The 25,482-nt window shown below is 36.2% G+C and overlaps 1 protein-coding gene across 1 annotated transcript in view; it reads right to left on the bottom strand.

Annotated features, from left to right (window-relative positions):
• Nucleotides 1–25,482, bottom strand: part of PTPN4 (protein tyrosine phosphatase non-receptor type 4) — a gene marked incomplete at both ends in the record, with an annotated part of 165,389 nt that overhangs the window by 73,328 nt on the left and 66,579 nt on the right. The window contains 3 exons of the mRNA XM_080688801.1: nucleotides 3,081–3,149; nucleotides 18,370–18,542; nucleotides 21,890–21,953. Coding sequence (XP_080544927.1) covers nucleotides 3,081–3,149; nucleotides 18,370–18,542; nucleotides 21,890–21,953 — 306 coding nt within the window. The remainder of the gene's footprint in view (nucleotides 1–3,080; nucleotides 3,150–18,369; nucleotides 18,543–21,889; nucleotides 21,954–25,482) is intronic.

Genomic DNA, 25,482 nt, shown 5'->3' with positions numbered 1-25,482 from the left:
AAAAATATTTTCCCTGATATATCACACTACTAAATGGAAGCTATGAGAGTTCACTACCTGTAGTTAGATTATCAACTACTTTCATTTTCTAAGAAAAGAGAAAAACTCTTTTGAAGGAAGAAAAAATCCAGCACACTCACCTAGTATAATGTGTCAGGACACTTTATTCTTGTTAATGAACTAAACATGTCTGGAAATGTTTTGAATTTAAAACTAAACTTCAGGTTAATTTTACTTTATTAACAGTTTTAACCTCAGAGACCCACCCACTTGAGCTTGCTGTCTATATTTCCTGTTGAGTGTAGAAATTTCAAAGAAAAAAATACCACACTGCAGTGTGTTTACAATGTGGTAAATTTATTTTCTGACCATGGCACCTTATTTTTCTGTGTATGAGAATTTTGTTTTGCTCTCTACTTAGCATATTATTATATGATAATTGTAAAAGTATAAATTCAATTCAAAGAGTTAATATATAAAAATATAGAATAACATTTATTATTGCTAAAATATTATTATATGAAAAGTTTAAAAAAATCTATTCTATCTATACTGCCAATAAAATTTTTTTTTTTTTTTTTTTTTGGTGGTACTGGGGTTCCTGGAAGCCCTTCTACCTCCGGGCTACACTCCCAGACCTATTTTTACATTTTCATTTTTGGAAACAGGGCCTCCTAAGCCAGCGCGCGCGGCTGGCTTCGAACCTGCGCGATCCTCCTGTCTCCGCCTCCCAAGCCCGGGGATTACAAGCGTGCGCCACCACGCCCGGCATACTGCCAATTAAAATTTTAAGAAAGACAAGAATTCTGGAATTCTCTAATACTTTACTAAAATGGCCCATGCCTATTAAAACCTCATTCCACTAATGACTCAATGAGAATGCATATAATTCCAGCAAAACAAAAGGAATAGAATATTCACTTGAGGATTAATCATACTGGAACTTTAGATATCTATTAATTGAACTAAGCAAATTGTTTTTATAAAATAATCTATTAACTTCACTTTTTTGTGTGTAGTACTGGGGATGGAACCCAGGGGCTTTCTACCTCCGGGCTATACTCCCAGACCTATTTTATATTTTTTAAATTTGGAAACAGTGTCTAAGTTGCTGAGAGCTGGCTTTGAACTTGTGTGATCCTCCTGTCTCAGCCTCCCAAGTACTGGATTACAAGCATGCACTACCACGCCTGGCTTAACGTTTTAATAAAATACATACCAAATGAAAAACTAAGATGTAGGTATAACTCCGTATCTCTAAACTGTGATATAATTAAAAATATTAAAACATATTTATAAAGAAACCATTTGTAGGGCTGGGGCTATAGCTCAGGTATAGCACATGTACAAGGTCTCAGGTTCCATCCCTAGCACCAGGGTTGGTGGGGGACCACTTACATGTGATATTACCCTTAAGATATAAATACATCTATAATTCGGTGCTCAAAGATATCATACTACAACCCAACTTGTCATCAAATCTCACATTTCATATTTTGTGTAACTATTAAGTAAGAAAAAAGATTGTTATAAAAAAGGTTTAAGAATATTGTTATGGTAGTTACAACACTAAGGAAAATATTTTGATTTTAAAAAGTACTGAAATGAGTATTGCAAATAAGGTACTAAGAACTGAAAGATTCTAAATTAGAACAATGAAGAATTATCCTCTCAAGAGCAATTTCATATGAACATTTACTGTACAAGTCTTTAGTAGTAACTAGAAAGGATGGTGTCTAGTTCTGTAAGAGGATTTTGAGTAACTACGTAATTGTCTCTCAGGATAAAAATCTCTGTTCTAACTTTTTCTCTCTTCCAAAATAACCAAGCAACTGATATGACACTAAGACTTATGCTGAATAGAGAAAAAGAAATTTCCCTCCTTAATCTAAAAATATAATAAACTGATTTCAAAACTTTTCTGACCAAATGATGAAATGAATTATCCAAATTCAAGTAAACTTAAAGAAAGCAAAATGCTATATCCCTGACAAGCTGAATCTTTCCCCTATCATAGCATTTCAGACAGTTTTCCTGTTGGGTAGATTGCTCACAGACAAATCTGAATAAAGGTAACTCCAGAAAAAAGAAAATAAATTTATCACTCAAACAGGGAAAAAAATTTTTTTCAATAAAGTAATTTTTAAATTTTCAAATAAAAACTCCTTACTTCAAGGAGTTCTACTCTGGAGGCATTGAAAACTAATTCCTGTCTTTAACATACTTCTATCCAGTCGGTTATCAACTTTTGTTAGATACCTCTAATGTCTCCTATTCTTTATTCCATTGCCCGTGTTTTAGTTCAGGCTTTTATCATTTTCACTTGTATTACTGCAATTACCTTCTAATTGTTCCCCAGACATCCAGTCTTTACTTATTCCATTCTATATCCTTGCTCTTAAAACTATTTTCTAAGCTGGGCATGGTGGTACACTCTTGTAATCCAGCATTTGGGAGGCTGAGACAGAAGAATCTTGGTTCAAGGACAGCCTCAGTTATTTAGTGAGGCCCTTTGCAACTCAGTGAGATCCTGTTTCAAAATAAAGAATAAAAAATAGGACTGAGGGTGTAGCTCAGAGGTAGAATGCCTCTGGGTTTCAACCCCAATACTGAGAAACAAAACAAAACAAAACCCAAAAAACTATTTTCTAAAACATAAATCTGATAATGTCATTTTCCTTATTATTTAACAAGTTAGTTCTATCAGACCCTAAAAAGTAAAGACAATAAAAAGCAAACAAATGAAGTTATTTCTTAACAAAACTATTTAAATATAATATGGAAATGAGCTAGCTAGATAACATTATGAAATAAGCCACTGTATTTCTCAAAAACGTTTAAAAGTGAAAACTTCCAATAAAATGTTATATTAATCACCTACTTGATTCAGCCGATTCAAAGTAACAATATTTGGCAGATGACTAATTCTCATATGTCTAAAAATGAATCAATGAACTAGACAAACTAGTTTATCATTCCTTCAACATAACTTATTGTATAATTATGTGTAATTGTTTAAAAAAGTTTTAATAATTTTATTTCTTGTAAAAAATTCAGACACTGAAATAGAATTGGCTTACCTTGCAAATACCCTGTCTTTATTTGCCTTTTCTTTGCCATACTGAACTGACTGGACTTCAGTTCTCCCACTGAAATACATAAATATGCACAATATCTTAAAGAGAACTACAAGATAAAATGACAACATACAACATGATTATATTACAATTTTGTATGAGACAAGACATTTATATAATGAAGGGGAAGGGAGCAGAATAAGACTAGACTACATTCCAGGTCTACTTGTATAGATGAAGATTAATTATAGTTCCTTCAATAATAAACAAAGATGTGTTCCACAGATACTTCATTTTCTGAAATTTATTTTATGAGTGAAATAATTTTGCATGAGAGGCATTCCTTCCCTGTTATGTCCTGCAAAGATACTCTCTCTAGAGACAGAGATAGGTTGCCATGCCCTACCTCAAACAAACCCCTGCTCTCCCTGCTACAGGTCTAGGATGTAGCTAGTGTCTCCACTATTCTAAGTAAGAAGTTAAAATATGGAGGATATTGAGAACTGTTCTTTTTCTGGGCAAGTTTTTCTTCCTTTCAGACTGCTTATGATCATAAATATGAGAACTGGTTATAGTTTCAATTCCTTCAATGTTCAGATACAGGGCAATTCCAGATTTTTGAATGCAGAAAGGAACTAAGAAGCCGGCTGTGGTGGCGCATGCTTGTAATCCCAGCATTTGGGAGGCTGAGATCGGAGGATCGCGGTTCGCAGACAGCCTCAGCTACTAAGTGAGGCCCTCCACAACTCAGTGAGACCCTGTTTCAAAATAAAGAATAAAAAATTGGGGAGGGAGTATAGCTCGGAGGTCAAATGCCTCTGGGTTCCATCCCCAGACCCACCCAAAAAAAAAAAAAAAAAAAAAAAGGTTCTCAAAGAATTTTATTATTTGGAACATTCCATTACTCAATTTTGAAAGAATGTATTCTAGTACTTAAAATATAACCACGTACAACTGTAGTTATCTAATTCATATAAAAGCAGCCAAATAGCCTGGCGTGGTGGCGCACACTTGTAATCCCAGAATTCAGGAGATTTAGACAGGAGGATCGTGGTTCGTGGACAGCCTCAGCTATTTAGTGAGGTACTCCGCAACTTAGTGAGACCCTGTTTCAAAATAAAGAATTAATGCCGAGTGTGGTGGCACACGCTTGTAATCCCAGCATTCAGGAGGCTGAGACCAGAGGATTGTGGTTCTTGGACAGCCTCAGCTACTTAGTGAGGCCCTCTGCAATTCAGTGAGACCTGGTTTCAAAAAAAAGAAAAATAGGGCAGGGGTGTAACTCAGAAGGTCTAATGTCCCTGGGTTCCATCGAATGCCTCTGGGTTCCATCCCCAGACCCACCAAAAAGAAAAGAAAAGAATGAATTAAAAATAGGGTAGGGGGTGTATCTCGGAGGTCGAATGCCCCTGGGTTCCATCCCCAGAACCACAAACAAACAAACAAAATGCAGCCAAATATAGATTTCCAAACCTACATAAGCAATTTTATAACAATTTCCCCTGAATAAGTATCAATGAATTTGAATTGAACAGCATATTTGTATCATTTTAATAAAAAATAAGAACAGCATATTTGAATGCTCATAATTGAAGTTTCCTAAGAAATATATTTCTTATAAGAAGGAGGTAAAATGTTAAGGTTCACCACTGTTCTGTCTTAGCCTCCTAAATTATTGGGATTACAGGTGTGTGCCATTGTACCTGCCAGACCTATTTTATATTTTATTTGGAAACAGGATCTCACTAAGAGTCTCACTAAGTAGCTGAAGCTGGCTTCGAACCTGCGCGATCCTCTTGTTTCAGTCTCCCAAGTACTGGTATAAAGTGTGCACCACCACACCTGGCTTTTTAAAATAGTATTTCAACATTTTAAGTATAATAGTAACAGTACTGCCAACCACTGTTGATTAGGAAAAAAACAAAAACAATGTTTATTTAGCACATTCAAGTTAAGAATATGTCCAATTAAATATGTCATGCTGTCATTTCTACATATTTACAAGACTTAGTCATTTTGACAACTTATAAATACTTTAGAAACATTTAAAAAGTTCTAAGGGACCACAAAAACAAAGCATAAATGTTAAAACTATAAATATGTATGGTTTGTATATATACACTAATTTCATGTGAATTTATCTGCCACAGGCCTCAATTCTGTCTTTTTCTGCTCTGCTATGTGTAGCAAGAGACTATGAGTGATCAAATTCTATTTCCTAAATTACTTTGCCACTTGTCTGTTAGGTTCTACTTTTAGAAAGCACTGGTAGAAGATCAGAAAGTAGAGAAAGTAGCCGGGCATGGTGGCGCATGGGGGAGACAGGAGGATCGCGCTGATTCGAAGCCAGCCTCGCTGGCTTAAGAGACCCTGTTTCCAAATAAAAAATATAAAATAGGTCTGGGAGTGTAGCCCAGAGATAGAAGGAAAGTAGAGAAAGAGGCCAGCTGTGGTGATATATGCCTATAATCCCAGTACTTGGGAGACTAAGGGAAGAAGATAACATGCTGGAGGGCAGTGTGCAGTTATTCAGCAAGACCCTATCTAAAAATAAAATAAGGCTGGAAGTGTAGCTCAAAGGCAGAATATCACTGAGTTCCATTCCCAGTAACTCCCTTCGACCCAAAAATAGTAGAGAAATGCAGGGCAGCAAAACAGAAGATGCTGATGACTGCTTTTAACAGTCATGGGGACAGGGCATAATGAGAAACAGCATCTTTATACATGGCTTCATCATGTATGAAGTTGATTATTAAGTCAACTTGATGAAGTTGATCTTCATCATTGATGAAGTCAGTACTTCTCTAGTACACTGGGAATGGACTGTGACAGTGGCTCTAACAGTGTCCTACCAGGTCCAGGCCTGGAAACTCCAGCCCAGAAGTGACCCAAGCTTTTTTTTTTTTGGTGGTACTGTGGATGGAACCCTTTCCCGGGATACACTCCCAGACCTATTTTATATTTTTATTTGGAAACAGGGTCTCTTAAGCCAGCGAAGCTGGCTTCAAACGTGCGTGATCCTCCTCCTGTCTCCGCCGCCTCCCAAACACGGGGAATTACAAGCGTGCACCACCACGCCCGGCATGACCCAAGCTTCTGATCCTCGGGCATTACCCTTTCTTCCTATTTGCTTCTCAATAACCTTCTTTTCTCTCTTTTGCCCAACACTTGTATAAACAATTCCCTCAATTAAATTCTTTTGTTTGAAATATCAAAAGGGCTTTTAATTTTGTGACTCCTGACAGATATTAGTTGTCTAGTGAAATGGAAAATTACAGACAGGCATGGTGGCACACACCTATAAACCAGTACTTGGGAGGCCGAGACTGAAGGATCACAAGTTTGAAACCAGCCTCAGCAACCTACAAAGATCTCGTTTTAGAATAAAAACTAAAAAGAGGACCTGTGGGTATATGAGAGACAGAATGCCTTGGGTTCAATTTCCCAGTAAAACACACACACACACACACACACACACACACACACACACACACACACACACACACTTAATCAAAAGGTTATATTAACAAATTGAATTTCATAATAAAGGACCAATTTAAACAATGAATCACAGCAAAGTTTATATTGCATATTGTCCATACTACAGTCTTTAGGGGCCTAAAATGCAAAACTGTCCCAGTTTAGAACATCAAATTCTAATAGTAAGATCTTTTGAACAATTAGAGTGAAATAAATACATACACAAACACTTATATGCTACTAAAGCAACATTGAAAAGCATAAAATTTTTTTTATGCTACAAAAAATCATAAACATCATTAATGGTAAAAAATCATTCTAGAATTCACATAAACATTAAAAAGGCACCAAATATAGATATATTTTATTATAATGCGATTATGGGATATATATCACTTTTCTTTACCTTTTTTTTTTTGGTGGTACTGGGGATCCTGGTAGCCCTTCTACCTCCGGGCTATACTCCCAGACCTATTTTATATATATATATTTTTATTTGGAAGCAAGCCAGCGAGACTGGCTCCAAACCAGCATGATCCTCCTGTCTCCATCTCCCAAGCGTGGGGATTACAAGCGTGCGCCACCACGCCCGGCCACATGTCACTTTTATACTTTTTTTTTTTGGTGGTACTGAGGATGGAACCCTTCTACCTCTGGGCTACACTCCCAGACCTATTTTATATTTTTTATTTGGAAACAGGGTATGTTAAGCCAGCAAGGCTGGCTTCGAACCTGTGTGATCCTGCTGTCTCCACCTCCCAAGCGTGGGGATTAACAAGCATGTGCCATCATGCCCGGCCACCTTTATACTTTATATTGGTAAAATGCAATTCATATATCATAGTGAGATTCAAGGTGATACAAACGTACATGCACACATCCCACAACCATTGTCATTTTTAATTTGTATTTTATTAAAAAAAATTTTTAAGCTGGGCATACTGGTTCATGCTTGTAATCCCAACATTTGGGAGGCTGAGACTGGAGAATCATGGTTCATGGCCAGCCTCAGCTACTTAGTGAGGCCTTTTGCAACTCAGTGAGACCCTGTTTCAAAATATAGAATAAAATATAGGGCTGGGGGACACCAGCTACAAGCTCAGAGGTAGAAGGTCCCTGGATTCTATCCCAAGTACCGAAAAAAAAAAAAAAAAAAATTAAGGCAAGTCAAGAAATCCTCTTGCCTAACCACCCTTCTCCCCCAATATCTGGGACTACAAAGAAGGAAAAAAAAAAAAAAAAAAAGAAAAAAAACTAGAAAAACCTTAAGAAGTTGATATATTAACTTAAGTTGATATATTAAGCCATGGCATATGCACGTTATCCCAGTACTTGGGAGGCTTGAGAGGGGAGAATCGTAGGTTCAAGGACAGCCTCAGTAAGTAAAGAGACTCTTATCAACCAAATGAGACCCCTGTTTCATTTTTTTTGTTTGTTTGTTTGTTTTTTGCAGAAGTGAGGATTGAACCTAGGGGCATTTTACCTCTGAGATACACACCCACTCTTAATTTTTTTTTTTTTTAAATTTAAACAGGGTCTCACTAAGCGGCAGAGGGCCTTACTAGTAGTTGAGGCCAGATACAAACCTGCAATCCTTCTGTCTCAGCCTCCCAAGTACTGGGATTATGAGTGTGTGCCACCATGCCTGGCTGTTTCAAACTAAGAAAAAAAAAAAATAGGGCTGGGATTTAGCTTGGAGGTAAAATACCGCTGAGTTCAATACCCATTACTAAAAAAAAAAAAAAAAAAAAAAAAAAAAAAAAAAAAAAATCTTGATGTATTAATATTTAAAGCTATATGTTAATAGGGAGTCAAATACCTCCTCCCATTGCCCCCCTTTTAAAAATTTATAGTGGTGTGTGTGGTGGTGCACGCTTGTAATCCCAGTACTTAGGAGGCTGAGACAGGAGGATCCCAAAGGTTTGAAGCTAGCCTCAGCTACTTAGTAAGGCTCTCAGCAACTTAGTGAGACTTTGTTTCCAAATAGAATATAAAAAGGTATGACAGTTTAGCCCAGAGGTAGGTAGATCCATCCTTAGTACCACAAGAAGTTATATAGTATTTATTTTACTTCATGAAAGTTTATACCAGTTTAGGCTGGGCATGGTAGAGCACGCCTGTAATCCCCACACTTGGGAGGCAGAGACAGGAGGATTGCGCAGGTTCGAAGCCAGCCGTGCGCGCTGGTTTAGGAGACCCGGTTTCCAAATAAAAATGTAAAAACAGGTCTGGGAGTGTAGCCCAGAGGTAGAAGGGCTTCCAGGAACCCCAGTACCTCCAAAAAAAAAAAAAAAAAAAAAAAAAAAAAAAAAAAGAAAAGAAAAGAAAAGAAAAGAAAGAAAGTTTATACCAGTTTAATTTTATTCTGTAGTCATCATTCTCACAGTTGTCAAGAATGCTAAAAAAACTTTATTCTTAATGCTTTTACTAGAATTTTGCTTGAGTTATTTTGATTTTCTTTTGGTTGGCTTAATTTCACAATTAAGTAGATATTTTCCAGGGGATCTAAGACATTACATTACATAAGGTTTTACATACTGAACAATGTATGCTATGCTAATTTTGGACTTGAATGGCAACCTGGTTATGCTTAATATTTTTTATTTTTTGTAGTAGTGGGGATGGAACCCAGGGCATTCTACTTCGGAGAGACACCCCCAGCCCTATTTTTATATTCTTTATTTTGAAACAGGGTTTCACTGAATTGCAAAGGGCCTCACTAAGTAGCTGAGGTTGTCTGTGAACCTGGATCCTCCTGTCTCAGCCTCCCAAATGCTGGGATTATAAGCTTGGCTTATGCTTAATATTTTTTAGTCACTTTTTTCTTTAAGATTTCACAAGCAAAGGGTGGTCCATAAACTTTGTAAGCTAAAACAAATGGCCTATACATTCTTTAAAATATTTAATTCAAACAGATAAAACTCTAGCAAGACTTATTAATAAAAAGGGAAGACCAGAATTATCAATATCAGTGAGACAAGTGATAGTACTATAAATTCTAGAGATGTTAAAAAGATAATGGGGAGTACTAGAAATTTTATGGTAATAAATCAACAACTTAGACAAAATGAAAAAATTTGTTGCAAGACACAAACTACCAAAGTTTGCTCAGGGAGGAAGAGAAAATCTGAGTTGTCTTATCTATTAAAGAATTTTGAATGGGTTGTTCAAAACCTTCCTCTAACTATAACTGTCCCAAAAAGATTAATTGGTAAAACTATCAAACATTTTAAAAAAGAGACAAGACCATTATTATGTAAACTGTTCCAGAAAATTTAGGTTCCCCAACTCCTTCAATAAGGCCAAAATTTTCCTGACACCATTACCTGATAATACCACTGTAAGAAAGAAAACTACAGATTAATATCTTTCATAAGCACAGATGCAAAGATTCTAAACAAAATATTAACAAATTGAATACAACAGTATATTAAAAGGCTATCATACACAAGTGGAATTTATCCCAGGAACAGATGGTAGGCTTAACATTTGAAACTCACAAAGAAATTCATCATATTAATAAACTAAAATAAAAAACAATACAATCATCTCAATAGTTGCAGAAAAGCATTTGACAAAAAGGAATATTCAATCCTAATTCCCATTTTTAGCAAATGAAAGACAGAGGAAAATCTTTCTCAACATATATAAGGCATCTTAAAAAAGAAAAACAAAAACAAACAATCTAGGTGTGGTGGCGCATGCTTGTAATCCCAGCATTTGGGAGGCTGAGACTGGAGGATCACAGTTTGTGAACAGCCTCAGCTACTTGGTGAGGCCCTCCACAACTTAGTGAGATCCTGTTTCAAAATAAAGAATAAAAAATACGCCAGGGGGTGTAGCTCGGAGGCTGAATTCCCCTGGGTTCCATCCCCAGATCCATAAAACAAAACAAAACACACATACAAAACCTATAAGCAATATTATACTATACAAGTCTGCATGCTTTCCCTTAAAATGAGGAACAAAGCCAGGATTCCTGTTCCAATCACTGGACTGACCACAACTCAACATTGTAATGGAGGTTCCAGATGGAACAATAAGGGAAGAAAAGTCTTGAGAGAGCATCAGAATAGAAAGGAAGAAATAAAACTGTCTTCATCCTCTCAAATCTGTTGCGAGTTATAAAAGGCTTCTACAATAAACAAAGTTAGTAAAGTTTCAAGAAACAAGATCTCTATAAATAATGCATTTCTATACAAAGGAAATAAATATATATAAAAAATTAAAAAATATGATATGAGAAAACTAAAAAATATTTAAGGGATAAATTTAACAAAGATGCAAAAAAAAAAAACTATACAATATACATCAAGAACTAAAATCACTTCTGGAAGAAGTAAAAGTAGACTTAAATAAAGAAAAAGTCTGTGTTTCATGAGATGGAAGATTCAGAATTTTTAAGATGTCAAATAAGTCTCCAAAAATTGATATATAGATTCAGCACAATCCCAACTTAGCTCCAGGAGGCTTTTTTTTTTTGGGGGGGGTAGAAATTAATAAACTAATTCTAAAATTAAGATGGAAGTACAAAAGGCCTAAAACATCCAGAAAAACTTTTAAAAAGAATAAAAGCCAGGAACAGTGATGTACACCTATAATTCTAATACTAGAGAATCTAGACAGGAAGATCCTAGGTTCCAGGCCAGCACAGAGTAATTTAGGGAGACCCTATTTCGAAATAAAAACAAATTTTAAAGGGCTGGGATATATTTCGGTAGAACATCCCTGGGTTCAAGCTCCAATACAATCAAAAAGAGAAAAGCAAATTGGAGGCCTAGTACTACTGAACTCTAGGACATAAAATTTAGAAAGAGAACTACAAAAATATGAGCAAAAAATATTTTTGACAAAGATGAAAAAGAACAAAATACCCATCAGCAAAGTAAAAAAAGATTTCAACCCACACTTCAAAACAAATTTAAGAATCATATCTAGCTGGGCGTGGTAGCGCACGCTTGTATTCCCAGCATTTGGGAGGCTGAGACCGGAAGATCCTGGTTCGTGGACAGCCTCAGCTACTTAGTGAGGCCCTCTGCAACTCAGTGAGACCTGGTTTCAAAATAAAGAATAAAAAATAGGACAGGGGGTATAGCTCAGAGGTCAAATGCCCCTGGGTTCCAATCCCAGACCAGCAAAAAAAAAAAAAAAAAAAAAAAAAAAAAAAAAAAAAAATCCAAATGTCTAAGACTTAAGTATAAAAGCAAAAACCATAAACTGTTAGAAAACAAAGGAATATACCTAAAACAGAATAAATCGTTGTGACCATGAGTAAGGCAAAGATTTCTTACATATTACAACAAAAGAAAGACCCATAAAAGAGCAAACCAGTAAATGGGGTGTGGTGAGGCATGCTTGTAATCCCAGTACTCAGGAGGCTGAGACAAGATCGCAGGTTCATGGCAAGACTCAGCACTTAGTGAGACCCTGTTTCAAAATTAAAAAAAAAAAAAAAAGGCTGGAGGTGTATCTCTGAGGTAGAAGAACCCATGGTGCAATCCCTCATATAACACCCCCCCCAAAACACCCAAAAGCGAATTAGAACTGAACTTTATAAAAATTTAAAACCTATGATCTTCAGAAGATACTGGTAAAAACCTTGATGAGAAGCCAGGCGTGGTGGCGCACGCTTGTAATTCCCACTCTTGGGAGGCTGAGACAGGAGGATCGCACAGGTTTGAAGTCAGCCTCAGCTACTTAGTGAGGCTCTCAGCAACTTAGTGAGACCCTGTTTCCAAATGAAATATAAAATAGGTCTGGGATTATAGCCTGGAGGTAGAAAGCCTCTGGGTTCCACCCCCACCCCTCCAAATTGATGAGGATAAAGAAGAGCTAGAATTCCTTCTTCTTCTTCTGGGGATGGAACCCAGGAGCATCTGACCTCCAAGCTACACCTCCTGTCCTATTTTTTATTCTTTATTTTAAAACTTGGGTCTCAATGAGTTGCAGAGTGCCTAAGTAGCTGAGCTTGTCTGCGAACTGCGATCCTCTGGTCTCAGCCTCCCGAATGCTGGGATTACAAGCATGCACCACCATTTCTGGTGCCTTCTTTTCTTTTTTTAAGGGAAGTGACATCAAAATCAAGGCCTCAGGCCTAATGTTAGGCAAGAGTCCTACCACTGAGCAACACCTTCAGCTGAGATGAAATTCTCATACACTGCAGGTAAGTAAATATGTTAATACAATTGCTTGGAAGAAATGTTTTGACAGTTTCTTACAAAGTTAAACACTTTTCTATCACATGAGCTGGCCATTCCACATCTAGGTGTTTACTCAAGAAAACTGAAAGAAAATATTTGTACAAAGACTTCTATCAGCATGTTCACATTAGCTTTGTTTGTAATATCTCAAATCTAGAAACAACTATTTGATGACCATCATCAAACGAATGGGAGGCAAGTTATAGAAAATCTAATAAACTACAACTCTGCAATGAAAAGAAACATCAGTACAAGCAACAACACGATGACTCTTGAAATAATTATGCTGAATAGCTGATGAGACTTAAAAAGAACATTTCATCTATTTTTCAATGTATATAAAGTCCTAAACATCTATACATGCAGAGCAGACCAGTGATTGCTTGAGGACAAAGGATGGAAGAAAGAGGTCACAGAGGAGCGGGACGTGGTGGCGCACGCTTGTAATCCCAGCATTCAGGAGGCTGAGACTTGAGGATCACAGTTTGCAGACAGCCTCCACAACTTAGTGAGACCCTCTGCAACTTAGTGAGATCCTGTTTCAAAATAAAGAATAAAAAAACTGGGCAGGAGATGTACCTCGGAAGCAGAATGCCCCCTGGGTTCCATCTCCAGACCCGCAAAAAAAAAAAAAAAAAAAAAAAAGTCACAGAGGGTTGAGAAGGACATTTGAGGGGTGATGGGTATACTTGTTATCTTGACTGTACTGAAGGACTAATTAAGTTTTTTTTTTTTAAATCAGGTAATTCTTGAGCTAGTACTTATTAAAATCTATGGTAGACATTCCTTTCTGTTTCAGTGATGATGTTCTCCCAAACTGTTTTCTTGAACTAACTTTTCTGTTTATATTTATCATGTCTAGACTTTGCTGTGGTAGGATTTGGATTACTTCTTTCACTTTTCTTCTCATCTGAGAACTATTAGAATTGTAGTTGAAGGGATGATTGCTGCATTCAATTCATTTCTTTTTAGCTCAAGTGAAATGGGCCATGAGACAGGAATGTAGAGAAAGAGAGACCTGTAGAGATGGCTAGACAGATATGTAAGGGCAGAGGGGAGAAGAAAGCTTCCATTAGAAGAAAATAGCAATTGGGTAATTACCCCAGTGGTTACTTAGGAATTAAATTCACTGAAGGAATACCCTTAGAGTTGGTACTGTTCTCTCATTTCATATAAAGTATTTGAGACTCTTCCATCCCTGCTGATATCTAGTACCAGTTAGATAAGGCCCTGCATTTTCGTTGATTTTCATCACTGATCTGACATACCCCCCCAAGTAGACTGTTTACCTTTAAATTTACAAGTCTTACCACTTTATTTTTCTCAGTTGCTTTTAGGAAAATGAGAAGGGAGTTAAACCTCATATCAAGTCACTTAAAAATCTGTTTTTTTAAAATTAAATATTTAATTACTGCCACTCAACTTTTTCTTGTGAAGAATATGTATTTTTAGTTCTATATCCTGTACTAAGCTTTATGCTATTATTTTTACAAACACAAGTTAGTGTTTATAAATGTTTGTGGTTTACTGTATATAAATCTTCTTTCAGGACACATGTATAGTTCTTATGAACTATACATGAATTAATTAAACATATAATGGTCAGGATTTATTTATTGAAGGTGAAAACCCTTATTTTGTGAACACAGACAAAAATGAGAACTATCTGTTTTACTAGAAGAACATAAATAAATTTTTCTACATGAGTCTTATCAGGTTTCACTTTAAGTCTAGCTTTTATGGACCTTTTAAAAGAATTCCATGGACAAAACAGCTTCTCAAAATTCAGTTATCCCCCAAAGACTACTGCTTTCAGAAAAAAATAAAAGCAAACAAAAATAAGATAAAGAGAACAGTATGGACAGGAGAAATAATCTAATGTTCTTGCACAGAGGGTAATAATGGTTGGCAGTAATTAACGGCAAATGTCAAAATACCTAGGGGAAAGGGCTTTGAATATTTTAAATTCAAAAGAAATAAGTGGGACTTCCGGGAAGATGGCGACCGAGAAAAGCGGGGCTTAAGAGTCCCGCTAACAACCAATCTCCATTACCACAAAAAGAGCGCTTTTCATAGCCAGAAAACACCATCACCAGAAAAACAAAAAAAAAACCACCAGGCTCCAGAGAGAAAGCGGACTGAGAACAGAGCTCAGGGCCACAGAGGAGACACACGCGCCCGAGGACGCGGCAGCAGCGCCATACTGCCGGCAGCAGCTGCGAACTCAACGGACGGCTACAGCAAGCCAGGTGAGCCGCTGCGGAACAGCCAGGCGGGATCTTTCGGCGCAGACAGCATTTAAAGCTCCCAGTGGCTGAGCTCAGCACACGCTGCAGGGATTCAGAGTGGAAATCAAAACCAGAGAAGAAAAAATACGCCAGCCTCATGGCCGAGGGCGTGGCAGAGGCGCCATATTGCCACCGGCGGCGGCAGCAGCAGTGAATTCACCGAGTCCAGTACAGCTACATCTGCGTACTCAAGAACAGTGAGTCAAATTGCGGGCCACAGAGGAGAAATCCCAGTACTGTACTCACTGGGACTTGACCCAGTGAGGGAGTGGTGGTGGCAGAGATATCACACCATAGGAGAACGTGCAACCTGGCACCCCCCATAGTTTAAAGCAGCCTCTATCGACTCCCTGGGTCAGAGACTCTGTGATACAACCCAGTAAAGGAGTAGTGGGGTCTGAGATAATACAGACTCGAGATCCAGAGCACCTTAAGTGAAGCCATAGTGACCCAAGGGAAGAACCCAGAGAAGGCACAAACCTCCGAAATCATGGGAAAGAGGAATAACACTGGAGTAATGAATGTGCACAACCCCACAACATCAGAACCTGATAAAACAGAAAATCAGAGATTTCTAGAAGATCAAATCAGGAAAATAACTGTAGAAATAATAGAGGTGCTTCGAAAAGAACTCAGAGAGAGCCAAAAAGAGATAAAGGATGCAATTAATGAAGTAAAGGCCTCAATTCAAAGCACAAACAACCGATTAGAACACATGGAGAACAGAATCTCGCTCTTAGAAGATGAGCAATCCAAAAATGAACGCATAGTTTCTAATCTAGAAAAAAATATCCAACAGCAGGAATCTGACATTGAAGAAATATGGGCCCATCTTAAGAGAGCTAACCTAAGAATAATTGGAATAGAGGAGGGAAAAGAAAGTGATACCAAAGGGATCAACAATCTCTTCAAGGAAGTAATAGCAGAAAATTTTCCAAATATAGAGCAAGAGGTTGATACACAGATCCAGGAAACTTATAGAACTCCCTTTAGACAGGATCGGAGAAGAGGATCCCCACGTCATATAATTGTCAAAATGACCAATGTGGAAGCCAAGCAGAGAATCTTAAAGGCAACAAAAACAAAGGGCCAAGTGACATTCAGAGGCAAACCAATTAGAATCACTCCAGACTTCCCAATCCAAGTCATGAGAGCCAGAAGGGCTTGGAGTAACATATTCCATACTCTGAAAGAAAACAACTTCCAGCCAAAAATTTCCTATCCAGCAAAACTTTCTATCAAATTAGATGGAGAAATAAGAAGCTTCCATGACAAACAGAAATTGAAGGAATTTATGTCTTCAAAACCAGCGCTAGAGAAAATACTCAAAGAGATTAACTACAAAGAAGAAATAGGTAACACTCACCAGAACCAGAGAAACAAGAGTTTCCATCCAACAGACAACTAAGATTGTTTATCTGTGGAGATTCATTATTTATGTTAGTCTGTTACCTATCTCTAAAGGGCATTGTTTGCCTTTATTGTTGTTAATTTTTAGGATTTCTAGTTGGAATATTAATATACCTTCAGATATAGCATTTGGAAATATTTTATCCAATTCTATTAGTAACTTTTAACTCTGTTTACATTGTCTTTGGATATACAATATTTTCTTTTATTTTTTAGGGAGTTTGTATATTCTTCTGTTGCTTGTGCCATTGAAATCATATCCAAGAAATCACTGCCAATTTCAATGTTGTGAGGTTTTATGACCCAGATTTTCTCCTAAAAGTTTATAGTCTTAAGATTTATATTTAGGTCTTTTATCTATTTTGAGTTAATACTTGTATATGGGATTAGGTAAAGGTCCAATTTTATTCTTTTCCATGTAATTATTATTTTTCAACAATATTTAGTTAAAAGATTATTATTTCCACCACCAAATGTTCGTGGAAACCTTGTCAAAAATAACTTGACAATATAGGGAAGAATTTAGCTCTAGGCTTGTATTTAACTCCAATGGTCTATATATCTGCCTTTAGAACAGTACTACACTGTTTCAATTATTGTAGCTTTATATGGTTTGAAATCAGAAAATATATATCTGCTAGCTTTGTTCTTTTTCAAGATCGTTTTGGGTATCTAGAATTCATATTCCATATTAGGATAGATTTTTTTCTGAAAAATAAATATATAAATATATGATAGTTTCACCTAAAAAAACAGAAAAAAATATTCTCTGGTAAGAAAGAAAGCAAAAAGAAATATTGAAATGCTATCTTTAAATCATCAAACGCTTGGTATCAGACAAATGAAACTGTTATGTGAGATTATCATTTTTAATTTTGGATAAATTGCTATAATACTAGATGTCAACCACTAAGCCAAGCATGGGAAGGAGGGATGGGGAGAGAATGGGGTGGGGATCGGGTGGGGGCTGACTGGGCGATGTGTGCATGTATGTCTACAAAAGTTTGTATCCCACTATGATGTATGAATATAGTGCACCAATAAAATAAAATTTAAAAAAAAAAAAAAGAAATAAGTGTTCGAGGTGATGAATATATTAACTGCCCTGATTTGATCATTACACACTATATACATGTATTGAAATGGCAAACTATATCCCATGATGTCAGTTAAAAATAAAAGTGATAAAAAAAAAAGTAAGATAGGCTGGGCATGGTGGCGCACGTTTGTAATCCCTGTGCTTGGGAGGCAGAGGCAGGAGGTTTGCGCTGGTTTGAAGCCAGCCGCGCTGGCTTAAAGAGACCCTGTTTCCAAAAATAAAAAAGTATAATATAGGTCTGGGAGTGTAGCCTGGAGGTAGAAGGGCTTCCAGGAACCCCAATACCACCACACACACACAAAAAAAGATAATTTTAGGAAAAAGGAACCCAAGGTTATTGTTCAATGACCAAGTCTGATGAAGTCTGGCCAATGACTGCTCTGAACTTTTTATAATAAAAGGTTTAACAATGCAAAAGCATGCTAAATTCTAGATAAAAGAAAAACTAAAATAATTATATCTTGGCTTTTATAAACAAACATGGTTTAGAACAAAGAAGTTTTTATATAAATAGTTAATGAAAACACAATGGATATTATTACATCTATCTAGACTGTGAATAATAAATGTGGTTACTTTAACTTTAGAAAACAATAACCATAAATATAGCAAATAGAATGGGTTTCTCAAGCCTAGCCTAGCATATATCACTAGAAGCTATAGACCTTCTTACAGACAGAAACATCGTGGCTGCATTCCATGGGGATTTTGACTCTGTAGGTTCATATGAATTAACAATAATTCTATGGTCCCACAATTGAGATCTTTAATTTTAAGTGAGGGAAGGAAAGCATTAATACAAAATTAGTACTTACCAGTACCGGAATTTTGAACCTAATGTAAAATAATGTGCAAAAAAATTCTTTTGAGGTGGAAGTGGTCTGTCCAAACGGAAGAATGTGTGATGTTCTACACATGCTTTCCACAAAGTTTTACAAGCTCTATAATTCACCATATTAAATCCCAATAATGTTTCTCTAGATTCGTGCTGTAATAAATGACAAAATGCAGAGAATATCAGAAAAATGTCAGAATAAAAGCTTCATTTAACTTTTATTTGACAGATAAAATATTTTATTCCTGCAAGCACTAACCCTCTACCATTTGTTGTTGTTTGTTCAATAAAAAGGCAGTAAATTGAAAATATTTGGAAAATGTAGATTTTAGTAATATTACAATTCTTAGGAACTTTATTTTAGTCAAAGAAATAAATTTTAAAATTTGATATATATCTGCTTTGAAAACTTAGTTATGATTCTGTTTTAAAGTATAATTAAGGTAAATAAATTATATTTTCAGATATATCACCAAACCCTTCAATGATCTCTTAATATTACAAACTGTCTTGATTATAAATATGTAAATAATATTTAGCACCTCTGAGAGCTACTATAAAATTTAAATTTTAAAATAATTAGAACTACAATAGAATCATTTCTCTAACTTTCTTCAAGGATCTGGCACAACTGACTACATAATTTCCATAAAGAAGAAAGTACATATGCCAAAAGATCGATATAGCCTGGGATGTAGCTCAGTGGCAAAGCACTTGCCTGGCAAATGTACCGCCTTGTTCGATCCCCAGTCCAAAAAGACAAAAAAGAAAAAGAAAAAGAGAAAAGAAAAAGAAAAAGACCCTTTAAAGAAAATAAGCAAAAGATCGATATATACTCCCTTGCACCAGTAGTGCATGCCCCATATACTTAACCAACCAATCACTGGTTGGTTATCAGTTCTTTTTTTTTTTTTTTTTTTTTGTGGTACTGGGGTTCCTGGAAGCCCTGTTACCTCTGGACTACACTCCCAGACCTATTTTTACATTTTTATTTGGAAACAGGGTCTCTTAAGCCAGTGCGCGCAGCTGGCTTCGAACCTGCGCGATCCTCCTGTCTCTGCCTCCCAAGCGCGGGGATTACAAGCATGCGCCACCACGCCCGGCCTTATCAGTTCTTTTTACTTAGCTGTCCTGGTGGATAGAGGTAGCAAACTTTGGTTATAACTTGCACCTCCTTGATGACTAATGAGGTTCAATACCTTTTCATGTTCATGGCCACATGAACATCCTTATTTGAAGTGCATTTAGGTTACTAGCTTTTTTCTAATAGTTTCCCTATTAAAATCAGGAACTTGTGTGCATGTGTGTGTTATTTCACTCGTTTAAAAATATCATTTATGGCCGGGCGTGGTGGCGCACGCTTGTAATCCCCGCGCTTGGGAGGCAGAGACAGGAGGATCACGCAGGTTCGAAGCCAGCCGCGCGCGCTGGCTTAGGAGACCCTGTTTCCAAATAAAAATGTGAAAATAGGTCTGGGAGTGTAGCCCAGAGGTAGAAGGGCTTCCAGGCACCCCAGTACCACCAAAAAAAAAAAAAAAAATAAAATAATAATAATAAAAAATAATAAAAATATCATTTATGAAGAGTTATCAACTTAAAAAATAGTCCAAATAACCAATCTGTTTTTGAGGTTTCTATCTTTGTCCTGTTCAAGACATCTTTGTCTATCAAAAGGTCATAAAGATATTTTTCATGAATAAACAACAGTAAAATACCCAACTATAAGCAGTACAGTATCATGTTATAAGTTAATATGCTTAAAATATTACTTCTTGACCACCAGAAACTTAATTCTCAATTATGGTTAACAGCTGATTTGTATACATCAACATACATCATTTACAAGTTATAACATATACCATAAACATATGCAAATTGACAGGGACTATCTTATAGTAAGTATGATGCAGTAATGCTTCTCAGTGTCAACAGTATCTAAGATTCATATGTTTTCCCCTGTTTTGAAAGTTGGCATACATTTGAAGAAGCCGGTATGTGATTTTGACATTCTATTCACTGTATTCAGAATGTAACTTTATCCCCAAACAGTAAACAATGGACACAAAATGTTGTACTGAGAGATAAGTACATTCTATGAAGGTTGAGTATTTAAAAACAAAAAGACAGCTAGGTATGGTAGCACACATCCATAATACCAGTACTTGGGGAACTGAGACCAGAGGATGGAAGGCTCAAGGTCAGCCATATCAAGTTGGAGAGACTCATAGCAACCTAGAGAGACTGTTTTAAAACAAGAACCAAACAAGGGCTGGCGTGTAGCTCAGAGGTCAGCCCTTAGTACAACTGAAAAACACACACACACGCTTTAGTAAGAAAATAGTAACAAGAACCCTCTGCAGAGTATACCTATACACTGCCTTTAATGAATTACTAGTTGGCTTTTGTTGCTGTTACTAATTCCAGGGAAACACATACCTAAGAGAATTATTAAATAACATGAAAATGGTTGACATTAACAGAAGAATGAATAAATAAAGTATCGGGCATTGATTCCATAGAATACCGTATATTAATAGAATAAATATTCTATGTGCAATGACATGGATGAATTTTTTTTTTTTTTTTTGGTGGTACTGGGGTTCCTGGAAGCCCTTCTACCTCCGGGCTACACTCCCAGACCTATTTTTACATTTTTATTTGGAAACAGGGTCTCCTAAGCCAGCGCGCGCGGCTGGCTTTGAACCTGCGCGATCCTCCGTCAAATTAATTAATTAATTAAAAAGGGTTAAAGGTATAGTTCAGAGGCAGAATGCCTCTGGGTTCAATCCCCAATACCAAGTAGAGAAAATTCTATATTTTGTTAATGTAAATGATAAACCAGTAACAGAGTAGATCAATTTACTCTGATAAAATGTAGTTTAATTCAAATATATTTTTAATGTTTCAGATACATTTTATATACATGTACACATACCAACAACTTAAAATTTGCATTTCTATTAAACTATAAGTAAAAAGATAAGGTTACGATAGATGAAACTACTTCCAACAATGTAATTTCAATGAAAATTCAGTTTGTTGTACCTATATCTAAAAAGGCCACTATCACTTCAACACAGGGAGAAAATACATTATAAGCTCATGACCTAGAAACTAAACTTGTTTCCTAAAATGAAATAAGCTTTTATACAAAAGGAAGTGCAGTAGATTTAGTAGAAAAAAGAAAAAAGAAAAAGAAAATGTTCTGTTACTGCCATTAGGAATGGACTCTGAACTGACAATGAACATCATGTGTAAGAAATCAGTTTCTAGGTTCAAGAAAGAACAGAAGAAATGTCTAGAAGAACTTTAAATCAGAACCACAGACACACTGAAGAAAAAAATGCACCCTGGCCATAAGAAGTGAATTTATTTACCTCAGTAGTTATCAACAGTATTAACTATACTTTCACTTGTAGTGGTAAAAGAGTCTGTCATTAATGACTAGATATTTCTTAAAAGATTTCATTTATACCAATAATTGTGGGAGCAATACTCACCAATTCTTTTCTAAGTTGAATAAAAAACTGTTTGCATTTAAAAGAAATCTTTATAATCTTCAACCTGGACAAAAGGGAATAAATTGAAATATCTTAAGTGTTGAATGAAAATAAAATATTGACAAAGTAAGAAGTAACTACAATAATGACTTTTTATATTTGTAATAAACATTTACCATGTATTCTCTATATAAGTACAGTATATCAATAATCTAAATGTTTTATTTCATGAAAAAATAATTAAAATTAATGCACTCAACTGTAGAGAATTTTATCAAAATACCTACTGTAAACTCTTTTTCCCAATTTAGTATCTAGAGAAATATTTGTTACAAATTAAAAATTAACTTATCAGTAATATAGTTATTTACTCTTTAAAACTGTGATACTTGAGGAAAAATAAAAATTTCAGTATTATGCACTGGCCCTAGAAACATTTTTATTTGATTTTTAAAAGCATGATTATAGCCGGGTGTGGCAGTGCACGCTTGTAATCCCCATGCTTGGGAGGCTGAGACAGGAGGATCGCAAAGGTTCAAAGCCAGCCTCAGCTACTTAGTGAGGCTCTCAGTGACTTAGTGAGACTCTGTTTCCAAATAAAATATAAAATAGGTCTGGAAGTATAGCCTGGAAGTAGAAAGCCTCTGGGTTTCACCCCCAGCACCACCAAAAAAAAAAAAAAAGCATAATTGTAGCTGGGTGTGGTGGTGCACGTTTGTAATACCAGCATTTAGGAGGCTGAGACAGGAGGACTATGGTTTGCGGACAGCCTTAGCTACTTAGTGAGGCCCTTTGCAACTCAGTTAGACCCTGTTTCAAAATAAAAAATAAAAAAATAGGGCTGGGGCTGTAGTTCGGAGGTAGAATGCCCCTGGGTTCTACCCCCCAATACTGCAAAAAAAAAAAAAAAAAAAAAAAAGCATAATTATAAGCCAGGTGTGATGGCACACACTTGTTATGCCAGTACTTGGGAGACTGGGAGGGGAGAATCACAGGTTTGAGGCCAGTCTCAGTAACAGAAAAATCCTGTGTTAAAAAAAAAAAAAAAAAGGACTGGGGGTATAGCTCGGTATAGCTCAAAGGTAGAATACCCCTTAGTTCAATTCTCAGTATAAAATAAAAACTATAATTATAACCAGGTGTGGTATTCACCTACAATCCCAACTACTCAAGAGGCTGAGGCAGGAGGACAAGGCAAGCCTAAACAACATAGTAAGACTGTCTGGAAATAAAAAAATAATTAAGGGGCTAGGAATGTAGAGCCCTCAACTAGCATTTGCAAGGCTCCCTCCAGGTCCAATTCCCAATATTGCACCCCCGACATACAAAAGGCATACTAATATATTTTTTATTTCACCTTTCTACATTGGTTTTCTTCTTATACACAACTCACATAACACTATGAATTCTCAACGATCCATTAGTATAATCAATGAGTCAAATCGATTTGTCTCCTTACTACCACCATATTAATAAATGATCATTTTGACCTTAATACTTGATCATGAGGCCTATGACATTCAATCTTACTTAGCAGAACTTGCTTTGGAATTCTGTCTCAATTTTTTAATGAACATTTTTTTCATGATAATTCTAAGTTTTGATCTCCATGACTCATGATCCTATTTATCCATGAAGCTCTCAGCATTCCAAATGAACCTCTCACACCTCAGTCACCTATCAAGGTAAATGGACTGCTGAAGGTAGGAATAAGAGATATGTGCTTGTTTTTTATGTTTGAAAATTTTTATTTACTTCCAGATTTTTCACTGAACAGGGACATAACAATATGGGATAATTCTTCTGTCATATGACAGAAGACATTACTTCCAGAAAGTTATAAAAAGATTGGGTAAAACTAAGACTATATTTAGGCTGGGCATGGTGGCGCACGCTTGTGATCCCCACGCTTGGGAGGTGGAGACAGGAGGATGACGCAGGTTCGAAGCCAGCCACGCTGACTTAAGAGACCCTGTTTCAAAAAATATAAAATAGGTCTGGGAGTGTAGCCCAGAGGTAGAAGGGCTTCCAGGAACGCCAGTACCACTAAAAAAAAACTAAGACTATATTTAAGAAAACAATGTTACCAGGTACCTTATTTTTCAATCCTATAAAGAGCCACATATATTTTAGAAGTTAGAAATTAATTTCCATTATGAGCTGTCATATAAGCAATAAAAACAAAAACCTCTATTCATTTCTAAATTAAGAAAATTTTTAAGTGTTTCAAATCATCCCAATTTCACAAATTACACAAAAGTACCACATAAGAAAAGAAAATTCTTGCACTGGATGTTCTTTGGCATGAAATCTATTTTGTGGAATTTGTATTTTATTGTAAACCTATTTTGTGTATATAGCTATAATAGTTTTCTCCAAAAACATCAGTGAATAAAAATATTGAAATATCTATTTTTGTATAATAATGCTATATAAAAGCCAGGCATGGTCACGCATGCTTGTAATCCCAGCATTCAGGAGGCTGAGACTGGAGGGTCACAGTTTGCAGATAGCCTTAGCTACTTAGTGAGGCCTCTGCAACTTAGTGAGATCCTGTTTCAAATTAAAGAATAAAAACTAGGGCAGGGGGTGTAGCTCGGAGTTCGACTGCCCCCGGGTTCCATCCCCAGACTTGCAAAAAAAAAAAAAAAAAAAAATATATATATATATATATGTTTCTTTTGGTTTCTATATTCTTGGCTTATCTTTTTCAGTGCATTTGCTTTCAACCATTCTCTCTTTATGCTTTAGATATCTCTTTTATCAACAGTATGCAGATTGACTTTTAAAAAATCTGTTCTGAGTAAGCCAAAGAGAAATGAAAGAACAGTAAGTACATGAAAACATGCCCAAGATCATTAGCCATTAGTAAACCGTAAATAAAAATTACAATGAGCTATCACTTCACATCCACCACAATGACTGTAATAAAAAGGCAGACAACAAGTGCTGGGGAAAATACGGCAAAGTTGAACTTATATATACTGCTGGTGGGAGTGAAAGTAATGTAGTCATGTCTGAAAACTAATTTAGCAAACTCAGCAAATTCCACTTCCAGGTGCATGAGCCCTACAATGAAAATATATGTCCATACAAAAACATACTCACATATACTCATAGCAGCACTCTTAATGGCTAAAAGGTAGAACTGATAAGCAAAATGTGGTATATGACCACAGAAAGGAATATTATTCAGGAACAAAGAAAAATGTAGTACTGACATATGCTACATTATGGATGAAGCTCAAAAACACGCTAAATGAAAGTCAGTCACAAAGGACACAAAGCATTATGATCTCATTTAACCATAGGCACATCCATTCACAGATAGACAGACAGACAGGCAGAGGAAGGAAGGAAGGAAGGAAGGAAGGGAGGGAGGGAGGGAGGGAGGGAGGGAGGGAGGGAGGGAGGGAGGAAGGGAGGAAGGAAGGAAGGAGTTGCCAATGGTTGGAGTTGGCTAAGAGACAGGGGAAGGGAAGAGGAGTGACTCCTAATGATTATAATGTATCTTTCAGGGTTAAGAAAAAAGGATTCAAAGTTATATTATGGTGCTATCACAATATAAGCTATACTTTGAACCACTGAATTAT

The sequence above is a fragment of the Muscardinus avellanarius genome, assembly GCF_963383645.1.
Source record: "Muscardinus avellanarius genome assembly, chromosome: 2".
In the NCBI taxonomy this organism is placed as follows: Eukaryota; Metazoa; Chordata; class Mammalia; order Rodentia; family Gliridae; genus Muscardinus; species Muscardinus avellanarius.
This window is presented reverse-complemented; position numbering and strand designations above follow the sequence as displayed.